Source organism: Myripristis murdjan, chromosome 20, assembly GCF_902150065.1.
Source record: "Myripristis murdjan chromosome 20, fMyrMur1.1, whole genome shotgun sequence".
Lineage (NCBI taxonomy): Eukaryota > Metazoa > Chordata > Actinopteri > Holocentriformes > Holocentridae > Myripristis > Myripristis murdjan.
Window position 1 is genome coordinate 2371128 of NC_043999.1, and position 12267 is coordinate 2383394.

The 12267-nt window shown below is 43.6% G+C and overlaps 1 protein-coding gene across 2 annotated transcripts in view; it reads right to left on the reverse strand.

Moving 5' to 3' along the window:
* Positions 1-12267, reverse strand: part of unm_hu7910 (un-named hu7910) — a 66946-nt gene that overhangs the window by 25476 nt on the left and 29203 nt on the right. For both annotated transcript variants that reach the window (XM_030079489.1, XM_030079488.1), the window contains 6 exons: positions 5373-5426; positions 4162-4272; positions 3930-3962; positions 2604-2639; positions 1269-1313; positions 327-359 (listed from right to left, as the gene is read on the reverse strand). In XM_030079489.1, the coding sequence (XP_029935349.1) occupies positions 327-359; positions 1269-1313; positions 2604-2639; positions 3930-3962; positions 4162-4272; positions 5373-5426 (312 nt within the window). The remainder of the gene's footprint in view (positions 1-326; positions 360-1268; positions 1314-2603; positions 2640-3929; positions 3963-4161; positions 4273-5372; positions 5427-12267) is intronic.

Below are 12267 nucleotides of genomic sequence, written 5' to 3' on the forward strand. Positions count from 1 at the left end.
ACACACACACACACACACACACACACACACACATATATATATGTATATATGTATATATATATATATATATATATATATACACACATATATATATGTGTGTGTGTGTATATATATATATATATATATATATATATATATATATATATATATATACATATACACACACACACACACATATATATATATATATATACATATATATAGATAATGTATGATTATAGTAAGAACTGTTCAGAGAGTGAAGTAAAATGTCTGTAAAATAAAAAACGCCTCCTGTGTGTTGTGTTGAGGTGAGCAGTGTTTCCATTAGAGGAGGTTTCACTGACCGTCCGGACCGCCGCTGTCGCCACGAGGGTCATCTGCAACACACACACACACACACACACACACACACACACACACACACACACGAACACACACACACAAACACACACACTGTGACTGATGGATGAATCGATCAGACGGAGAAAACAGAAAACACCACGTGACCAAACTGTGACTGCAGAGCTGCTCTGAGACGAGTCGCTCCACAACAACAAGATCACCATCATCATCACCATCATCATTATCATCATTATCATTATCATCATCATCATCATCATCATCATCATCCGGGGAAGATGAAAATAATGATTACACACATCATGAGGCCTGAATCCCTCTTCAAAATCTACTTTTAGGCTGCATCTACCTTTTACTCATATATATATATACATATATTACTCATCATCATCACATGAAGTCAATCTGTTAAATTCATCAACTCAAAACTGGAAGAGAAAATCTTACTTTTGTAATAAAACTGTTCAAATAATCTCATTTTATTTTACATATCATCATCATCATCATCATCATCATCATCATCATCACAGGTTACAGTGTTTGTGTGTTTTTGATGTTTTAACTTCTGCTGTTATCTTTTTTTAAAAAACTCTGATTCTGTTTCAAAACTGCTACTTGAATGATTCTTAATATTATTATTATTATTATTAGTAGTAGTAGTAGTAGTATTAGTAGCAGTTGTAGCAGTACTAGTATTATTAGTATTATTAATATCACATCCAGTCAGTTAAATAAATCAAATCAAAAGCTGAAGAGAAAATTTTGTCTGACTTTTTCTATGATTTTTTTTTTTAAATAAAACTGTTCAAATAATCTCATCTTATGTTATTCATCATCATCATCATCATCATCATCATCATCATCATCATCATCATCATCAGTGGCAGTGTTAATAGATGAGGTGACGGCTGTGTGTTCAAACCAACCTGGCACAAAGTCTTCTTCCACCAACGCAGGCAGGGGGACGGCAGCTGGACACACACACACACACACACACACACACACACACACAGGGAGGTGGGTGTGAAGCGGCAGGATGTGTGGGAGCAGGTGGAAGGTGAGGAGGAGGAGGAGGAGGAGGAGGAGGAGGAGGAGGAAGGCGACAGTGAGAAATCAGACACAACAGACGAGGAGTGATGATGTCACTTCCAGGGACTCTGACCAAATGTTCCCACACACACACACACACACACACACACACACACACACTCAGCCTCTCCTCTGCTGTAAACACACAGCTGGCTGCTGAAGTCTGAAATGAGCGCGTCGCTACGAACCAACGAGAAGAAAAGTTTGTTTTCCCCAGAATGAAGCTGTAATCTGTGTGAGACAGATTACGGCGGCGTCGCGCTGCACTGTGGGAAAAAAAATATGGAGCCGTGGTGGGGGGGTAATATTCTGAGAAAAAACAAGGATATTCCCTGAGATTAAAGTTGGAGATTCATGAGAAAAAAACTCACAAATTTATGAGAAAAACTAGAAAATTCTGAGATTACAAACTCACAAATCTATGAGAAAAAAAAACTCAATTTTTGAGATGAAAGTCACAAATTGTGAGAAAAAAGCAAAATATTCTCTAAGATTAAAATGATAAAATCACAAGATACAAATGAATGTATGAGAACAACAACTTGACAATTCTGAGATTTCAAGTCACAAATTTGCGACAAAAAACTCAAGATTAAAGTGGTAAACTTCCAAAACTTAAAAATTCTGAGATTCACAAATCTGCGAAAAAAGCAAGATATTCCCTGAGATTAAAGCCGTCATAAGGAGCAGCTCCCCCTAAAACAATCAAATAATCTGACTGCTTTGGGTTTCAGTGGAGACTTTTGGTGCCTTGTCATGGTCAAATCCTGATTCAGAGGCTTTTCCACTGAGACACAGATCAAACTCCTCTCCTGCTGGGAAATAAACTGTGAAATGCAAAAACAAACAAACAAACAAACAAAAAAATAAAACAAAACAAAACAAAACAAAAAAAAAAATCCATGTTTGTGTCCAGGAGTCTGTTAGTCACTGCAGAGGTGAACTCAGTCCGTTTGTGTGTGAAGCAGAAATGGATGCAGGCGTGTGGATTCATTCATCAACATGCATTCATTCACACACACACACACACACACACACACACACACACACACACACACACGCACGCACGCACGCACGCACGCACGCACGCACGCACGCACACACACACACACACACACGCACACACACACACACACACACACACACGGCTGAACACATGCAGCAGGACAAACCTTGGATGTCAGACTCCACATCCTGAGATCCAGAGACTGTCAGAGAGACGGCAGACAGACAGAAAGAGAGGCAGACACAGAGAGAGAGAGAGAGAGAGAGAGAGAGGGAGAGAGAGAGAGAGAGAGAGAGAGAGAGAGAGGAGAGGGAGAGAGAGAGAGAGAGAGACAGAAACACAGAGAGAGAGACAGGGAGAGACAGAGAGACAGAGAGAGACAGACAGGGAGAGAGACAGACAGGCGAGGCCACAGTGTTACATTCATCAGAGCAGCCGGCAGCAGTGAGCGTCACATCAGCACAGACTCATCAGGGGCAGGTCTCATCCACAGCCAGTGATGTCTGACCAGCAGGGGGCGCCGACAGCTCAAACCGAGTCCCTCCTGCTTCACGGCAGAGCGCTCGGAAAAAAAACCCCCCAAAAACCCCAAAGCTGAGGTAAAAAACTGCGGCTTTGGGGATGGAAGTGAGACTGAATGCTCCAAGCTGCAGATTACAGCTACAAGATAAAAGCTGCTGCTCATAAAGGTTTTTCTGGTCTTTTTTTTTTTTTCCTTTTCTTTTTTCTTCTTGGATCAGGTCTCAATTTCACTGCAAAAACACACCCCTCCCAAAAAAATTGGAAAATAAACTGCATTTTTCTTTTTTTTTTTTTTTCTTTTTTTATTTTAGAGAAGCTGCAACAGTCCCTAAAAACATTATTGTCTTTAGGATGTGCTGGATTTTCTCACATCAGTGAAGTTTTTATTTTAGCAGATATTGCAGAGATTTATTTAATGTATTTAATTATAATTTTATTTTATATCATTTATTGCATTGTGATTTTTATTTTTGTATTTAATTAATTTATTATTAATTTTATTTTATGTTTTTTATTTTATCATATTAATTTATCTTATTTTTGTTATTCTATTTCGGTGATTCTTTCACTAAACCATCTTGTTTTATTTAAGTTACTGTAATTATTTGATCTGCCTCTGGCACAGGAACTCTCTTTGGGATTAACAAAGGTCTGTCTGCTGTGACATCCTGGAGGGACTCATTCAAACTATCGTTTATCTCCCAGAATGCACTGGGGGACAGAGGCCGCATGCATCAGCCTTGTGTGCGGCTGATGTCCTGCCACCCGAGCGGTCGGTGCTGATGCTGATGTGTGTGTGTGTGTGTGTGTGTGACGGTCTAAAGGCAGATGCAGGAGCCACACAGCAGGCCTGTTTGAGCTCAGCGTGTTAGCCTCAGTCTGTGGTGGATTACAGGGAAAGGAAACATGTTCTACACCTCCATCATTAAAAAGAGTCTGACAGTGAATGAAGGCCAGCGGCTCGACTTACCTTCGTCGTGGCTGTCGGGCGCGGCCGTGCTCTCTGAAACACACACAAGGCAACATGTTCACTCTAAAAACCAACAGAACCCAAACACATCACCTCGTCCTCTGAACGTCTCACAGTCTGTTCTGATTAATTATGAACGCCTGAATGTGACAAGACAATGAAACTTTATTTAGCACTTGTACTGTTTGGTTTCTCACTGTTAAAACACACACACACACACACACACACACACCTGGCGCAGCCTCCTCAGTGGGGGTGTCTGGGGGTGTGTCCTCTGCAGGCCCCGCCCCCTCCGGCTCTGCAGCCTGCTCATTGGTTGCGTCAGACTCTGGCTCACTGCTCCCTGAAGTTTTCAAATCGTTGAAAAGAGAGATGTGTGTGAACGAGCAGAAACTGATGAGTCATGTTTGATTTGAGGTGATGAGACGATGAAGGTTCTTTCACTTCAGTTTTCTAACTCCTCCACCTTCTGGACCTCTGAGCTGTGTTTCATTAAAGGAACACTCCAACGTTCTGGGAGAAATCCTCTTTTCCCGTTTTCACCTCTGTGCATCTGCTGGTTCAGTTCCTATGGGTAGCATTTCCTGTTAGCTTAGCATAAAGACTTGAAGTCTATGGGAGTCATTAGCTGGTAGTCTGACTACCAGTCTAGTCTAGTGAACAGCATGAACTGGTTTGATGGTTTCGTCACTTGGATAAGGGCTGAAACGTCTGAAAAGTCCAGCTGACCTGATTCAATTTCCTTGCAGTTCCATTAATAATCTGAATAATAATCCAAACCTCGAGTCGTTCAGACGAGTTTTCTGAAAAGACGAGTGTGTGTAAAAGTCCAAACCAGCAGCCGGGTTTCATTTTTACAGTCTGACTGACGACCTGATGGGGGCGCCACCGCTGACCAGCATGACTCAGCCTGGATTATATTTAGATTATATTCATATTTCCAGCAGATTAGACTCTTCCCAGCAGGTGGAGCCACTCATCAGGTTTTATTTAGCCTCCATGTGACTGCAGCTTATCTCTATATGTTTCTCTCTGTGTGTGTGTGTGTGTGTGTGTGTGTGTTTTGCTGGTGTGACACAGTTTCTCGGTGGGCACGACGCAGCGCCCTGATTGGTGGGTTAAACACACCCTCAGGCCCGTGTTGTGTTCACAGGTGGGAACGAGGTGAAACACCTGCCGCGGGACGGCTCAGGTGTCGGGTCAGTATCACCTCCGCTTTGTCAGAGTGTGTGTGAGTGTGTGTGTGTGTGTGTGAGTGTGTGTGTGTGTGAGAGAGAGAGAGAGAGACAGAGAGACAGAGAGAAAGGAGAGGAGAGGGAGGGATAGACAGTAAAAGTGTTCAGAAGGGTGTGTGCAGGTGTGTGCAGGTGAGAAAGACAATGAGAAACAGTGTGTGTGTGTGTGTGTGTGTGTGTGTGTGTGTGTGTGTGTGTGTGTTCTCACCTGCTCTGTCCTCAGATGACTGTCCCGCATCTTGTCTGCCCGCCTCTTTCAGCCCTGGTCATTGGATTACAAAAATCAGACACCACGTAACACACACACACACACACACACACACACACACACACACACACACACACACACACACCTTCAGCTCCATGCAGCCTCAGTTTCACAGGTCGAGTCATTTTAGGTCAAGAGTTATTCCATCACTTTACAAAGTTTTGTGTCCAGGCTGCTCGACTCGACGACTCTGACACACACAAACACACACACACACACACACACACACCGCTGCTGCCCCGCTCTGACTGACTCCTCTGGTTTTCATTGTTGTATTTCCTGATGTTCACATGTGCACGTCTGAGTCACAGATTTTAACTTTCATTTTCAGTTTTCATCATTTGTGTATCAAACTTTATCTTTTGTTTGAATTTTATCATTTCATTCCTTACATGACAAACTTTAACCTTGTTTAAGTTCATTTAGTATTATTTATTATTATTATTATTATGGTATATCTCACATTTCAACATCTCATATTCTTAGGTTAGTTTATTGTATATAATTAGCCCTTATTGTCTTTAGTGTATATATTTAGTATATTGAGTCTCTATTGTGTATACTTCTTAATTTTAATTTTATTTTATGTTTTTTTTTTTTTTTTATTGATGATGCTGCTGTAACATGGGAATTTCTCAGTTTGGGATCAATAAAGTATACCTATCTACCTATCTATCTATCTATCTATTATTATGAGCGCCTGTCAAACAACAATACTACTACTACTAATAATAATAATAATTTCGAGTTTTTAATGGTTTATTTTAAAATTACTTTTTATTTTCTTAATTATTTAAATAAATTTATATATATATATATTTTTTTATTTAACTGATTTAAAAAGGTACAATCTCATGCACCAAATTTGAGCTAATTAGCAGACACTCTCACCTGTTAAATAAATCAGAACACCCATTCAAAACAATGGCAACCCAATTTTTCCTCACTCGGCACCAACGTGGGCTCAGACGCCGCTCGAGGACGGGCTCTCCCCTCCTTCTTTATATGCTTATAAGCTTTTCCCACTGAAAAGAATCTGCATTTATCCCTAAGCCAGTGAAGGCAGCACGAGGAGCACAAACACAAACCAGCGCTCAGCCTTTTCATCAGTTCACCAGCCCAAACCTTTATTATAATTCACATTTTAGACATTTTATTGGTGTGATGCTCTTACACAGGAGAACAACCTTCAACACTGCAAGCAATCAGCAGAGAAAAGGCTCAGAGGTCAGAGGTCAGAGCCGACCTGATGCCCGTGCTGGGAAAGGAAGTGCGAGCAGAAAGGAGAGGAAAAGGCTCTTTTCTTTTCAAAGCGGAGCGTAGAGAGCGAGCAGGAGTCTGAGGAGGAAGAGGTGGAGGAGGCAGATACGAGTCAGCCAGGAAAACAGGACAACCTGAGGGTTCACTTTTATTCACACTGAAGCCTCTCCAGCTGCACCGTTCAGCGTTCTGCTGCTCTGCCAGCTGCCGTTACACCTCAGCTTCGTGTTTCATATGCATGTGTGGTTTTGAGCATGTTTTAACATTCTGCATAAGAGAGCGAAAGTCTGATTATTTTTAGCATGTTTGTTTGTAAACAGTGAAAAATGCCCGTCAGCTGACATCCTGAAACGTTGTTCTGCCTGACCACAAGTGTTATAATGAAAGACCCAGAAATGCGACTTCAATAATCATCAAGTCCTATTAAAAAAAAATGGCTGTCGATTAATTTTCTGTCTATCAACTGATCGATTAATAACTGCAGCTCAATGTGAAATATAAAATAACACCTCTCAGCTGTTCGGGGGCATGTTCATGTTGTTTTTCTGACCGAGAGTAATTTTATTTAAAGTGCTCAAAGAACCATTTACTGAAGAACCATTTAAAAAAAAAAAAAAAAAAAAAAAAGGTTCTTTACTGAACAAAGTGGGTCCACAAAGTACTTTAGAAAAAATGGTTCTTGTATGGCGTCACTCTGAAGAACCATTTTTGGTTAGCACCTTGATTTTTCTGTGTGTGCGCTCCAAAACAGCGAACTGGCCCTTTAAAAGAAGCCCTGAGTGTGTGCTGTGACGCTCCTCGACTTCCTGTTCACGCCGAGAAGGAGAACAAACACGACAGAGACTCAAAAGCAACGTTTATTTATCAAAGATGGACTGTTCACATGTCGGAAGAAGGATTCAATTATTCCTCTGCTGTGATGTGGGCTGGACCCCACAACACACACACACACACACGCACACACACACACACACACACACACACAGACACGGGGTGTGTACTGTGTAAGATGACACTGATAAACAGCAAAAACAGCACGGACGTGAGGTGAATGACGGCGCATAAATAAATAAAACAGAAAAAGAAATGCGAAGGTTTCTGCTAAATTTAACGAGTTTCAAATAAAAACCAGGCGCGACACAAACTGATTTTACACCGACTGATTCTGCCTGTCAGACACCTGAGCATAAACGACAACATGCTGCTGCAGACGCACTCATTTCTGTGTTTTTTCCTCAATCCTAACAGCCAATACCAATGTACGTTTTTGTAAGAACTGCAGTGTAAATGTAAAGAAAAAAATAAAAGAAAAAAACATGGAAGTTTGACTTTGTTGCTGCTGTGACATTTATATATTATATTAAGTGACACAATGGGGGAAAAAATAATCACACAAATGCCAACTCCGTCATCAATACACATAATATTGGAGTGATTTGTATTGATTTTCACAGCTGATACTGATGCACCTGATCGTCTGCAGATACACGAATGCAACCACAAAACAAAATATTCAGAAAAACTTTGACACATGGACGGTTCTGTTGTGATTTTCAGTTTTTTTCCATCCCTTTCATGCTTTGTGTTTTTTTACATATATGAACCATGACTAGAGCTGGTTTTTTTTTTGTTTTTGTTTTTGTTTTTTTTAATCAGTTCTGTTAACCCTCTGAACCCCAAGCAGTTTTGGGGTGTTTTCTGCTCCCCTCACATTTTGGCTCACTGTGGGCTTGTTTTTCTGCTGCACCTCTATGGAAACAGCACAGCTGTGGCTCTCACATGAAGCCATTCAAAAATGTCTTTCCCACAGTATGAAAGAGTTATAGGGCCAAAAATAAATTAAAAAAAAAAAAAAAGGCAAACTAATTTTTTATCATTTATTTTACAAAAATCGAGAAACATTGGAATAAATGTACAGAACATTTTTTCAGGTGCCCACAAGTGTCACTGATCCAGGAAAAAAAGAAGTAGGGCTTCACATGATTTATTTCCTGAAATATTAACATTTTTCCAACCTGTACAAACTTAGGCGTTTTTACTGCCTTGCACCCTTCCATGCTACTACTGCTGCCTACACACTGAAATTCAGTGAATTTTTGTCACGTGACTGTTGGGCTCACCTGAATCAGTCAAGATGTCTAAGATCCGCTGAAGACCGCAGAATTTTCTGTTTTTTGAATAATCTGGATTGAGTAAACGACTATTTTTTGGCGAATTGTTGAATGAAGCATGTATAATAAAATGATTCAAATGAAAAATCACTTTTTTAGGCTTAGTTTCGTCCTTTTTTCTACCGCTAAACTGAAGTCAGACATGTTGCATTCAGGGACCGTCGGAAAAAATAGGTTTTAAAGCTTCCAGCTATGATAAACGATTGAATTTGGGCGTTTTTTTTTTTTTTAAAAATACATGTCTTTCTATCCCGCCGGTGGGTTTGGGGTTCAGGGGGTTAAACCTCTCAGGTGACTGTGAGAAGCCGATGTTTTATAAATCTTTATAAATCTGAAAACTTTAACAGTTTGAGTTCAGTTTGCTGCTTCTGATTCATGTGTTGCATTCAGGAACAGGGCGGCGGCTCGGACCGGACAGCAGGGGGCGTCACGCTTCTGTGTCTGCTTGTAAAACAAACTTTTATTGAATTGATTTTTCCCCTGTGCAGTCACATTAAAGGTGCACTACGCAAAAACAAGAGAGGGCTGGACCAAAGAGAGAGAGAGAGAGAAACCTGAGCCCATGAGCCCACGGCGCTCAGTGGGGCTAAACGCTAGAAACTGATCAGTCCATTTGATTCCAGATATTGATCATTTGGAAATCATTTGGTTCCTAAATGGTTCCTTGATCTGAGCTCGTAGAAATGTGAAATGACACAAAGAACAAAAAAATTATTTGTTGATTTTCTGTAAAAGTCCCATTGACCGCTGTTCATTTGACTCTGTTTTAGCCTCTGTGTCGCCCCCTGGAGGTGGACACACACATTTCCATCTTGGAGGTGGAAGAGCTCACCATATCTACCATATCTGTCACACACACACACACACACACACACACACACACACACACACACACACACTCACATCAGTCAGCAGGCCACACTCGTTCATGAGACCTTCACACGGCCCGGGTTATTTTTTACTAACGTCAATATGACCCGAGGCCACACACGGATGTTTGGCACACACATTAGATTATACATTAGATTATACACTGGATTATTCATTAGATTACACATTAGATTACACGTCAGATTACAGCCACACTGCTGCAGTTGAGTCTAAAGGGTCCTCATGTAAAGAGACACTCAGCAGTTTTTGTGTAATGCACCTTTAAGCCCCGAGCAGATGATCCAGTGATGGAGGATTTAACGAGCCACCTGTCTCACACCACCTGTCTCACACCACCCGTCTCACACCACCCGTCTCACACCACCTGTCTGTCTCACACCACCCGTCTCACACCACCTGTCTGTCTCACACCACCTGTCTCACACCACCTGTCTGTCTCACACCACCCGTCTCACACCACCTGTCTGTCTCACACCACCTGTCTCACACCACCCGTCTGTCTCACACCACCTGTCTCAGTTTCCGCCTGGATGCACCTGTTGAATCATGGGAAGAGCAGCCGCAGCTCGCCGCCCCGCCCTCACCTGTCCTGCACACGCCCCCAAGCCAATCAGAGTTCGAGCACCGAGTTATGACATCATCATCATCATCATCGCGTGCCGAGAAGGTGTCATTTGCCCTTCCCTCCGGCGGCCATCTTCTCCTCTCTCCTGACCGCCGCCACGCTCTCTCTCTCCGTCCTCTCCCGTGCCGCCGCGCTCTCTCTCTCCGTCCTCTCCCGTGGTGCCACGCTCTCTCTCTCCGTCCTCTCCCGTGGTGCCACGCTCTCTCTCTCCGTCCTCTCCCGTGGTGCCACGCTCTCTCTCTCCGTCCTCTCCCGTGACGCCGCCACCCCCCCCCGCCCTCGCCGCCGCCGCCGTGGCTTTGGGCTGCGTGGCGTTCACGTTCCGCTCGGGAAACCGAACGGCCTCCTCCTTCTTTCTCTCTCTGCCTCCGTCCGGTTTCTCTCGCTCGTCCGTCACCGCCGCCGCTCTCTCCTTCTTGGCCCTCTCTCTCTCCGCCTTCTCCTGGGCTGCTCTCTCTTTCTCTGCTCTCTCTCTCTCCGTCCTCTCCTTCTCCCGGGCGACTCTCTCTCTTTCCTTGGCGATTCGTTCTCTCTCTAGTCTTTCTTTCTCTGCTCTCTCTCTCTCCTTGGCGATGCGCTCCCTCTCTCTGGCCTGTCTCTCCTTCTCGAGTCTCTCCTTCTCTTGTTTCTCTCGCTCCGTCCTCTCCCTCTCTTCCTGTTCTTTAGCAGCTCTTTCTTTCTCTGCTCTCTCTTTCTCCATCCTTTCTTTTTCCACCCTCTCTCTCTCCATCCTCTCCTTCTCCCGGGCGACTCTCTCTCTTTCCTTGGCGATTCGTTCTCTCTCTAGTCTTTCTTTCTCTGCTCTCTCTCTCTCCATTCTTTCTTTTTCTGCTCTCTCTCTCTCCAGCCTCTCCTTTTCCGCCCTCTCTCTCTCCATCCTTTCTTTCTCCCGGGCGATTCTCTCTCTTTCCTTTGCGAGTCTCTCTCTCTCCACTCTTTCTTTCTCTGCCCTCTCTTTGGCCAGTCGTTCTTTCTCCAGTCTCTCCTTTTCCACCCTCTCTCTCTCCATCCTCTCCTTCTCCCGGGCGATTCTCTCTCTTTCCCGAGCGACCCGTTCTCTCTCCAGTCTTTCTTTCTCTGCTCTCTCTCTCTCCAGTCTTTCTTTCTCTGCTCTCTCTCTCTCCATCCTCTCTTTCTCCCGGGCGATTCTCTCTCTTTCCTTGGCGATGCGCTCCCTCTCCATCCTCTCCTTCTCAGCTCTCTCTTTCTCCATTCTCTCTTTTTCTCTCTCCATCCTTTCCTTTTCCCTGGCTATTCTCTCTCTTTCTTTAGCAATACGCTCCTTCTCTATTCTTTCCTTTTCAGCTCTCTCTCTCTCCATCCTCTCCTTCTCCCGGGCGATCCTCTCCCTTTCCTTCGCGATCCTCTCCCTCTCCATCCTCTCTTTCTCGGCTTTCTCCTTCTCCATCCTCCCCTTTTCAGCTCTCTCTTTCTCTATTCTCTCCTTTTCAGCTCTCTCTCTCTCCATCCTCTCCTTCTCCCGGGCGATTCTCTCCCTTTCCTTCGCGATGCGCTCCCTCTCCATCCTCTCTTTTTCGGCTTTCTCTCTTTCTACTCTCTCCTTTTCAGCTCTTTCTCTCTCCATCCTCTCCTTCTCCCTTGCTGCTCTCTCTCTTTCTTTGGCAATACGCTCTCTCTCCGTCCTCTCCTTTTCGGCTTTCTCTCTCTCCATCTTCTCTCTCTCCATCCTCTTCCTCTCCTCCTTCTCCTGCTCCAGTCGCTCCCTCTCTTCTCTGGCAGCCTTTTCTTTGGCCAGCCTCTCCATCTCCTCTTTCTCTTTGGCTTTTCGCTCTTGCTCTTCCCTCTCCTTCTCTCTCTCCTTCTCCCTCTCCTTCTCCCTCTCTCTCTCCCTCTCTCTCTCCTCTCTGAGCTGCTGTCTCTCGGCCTC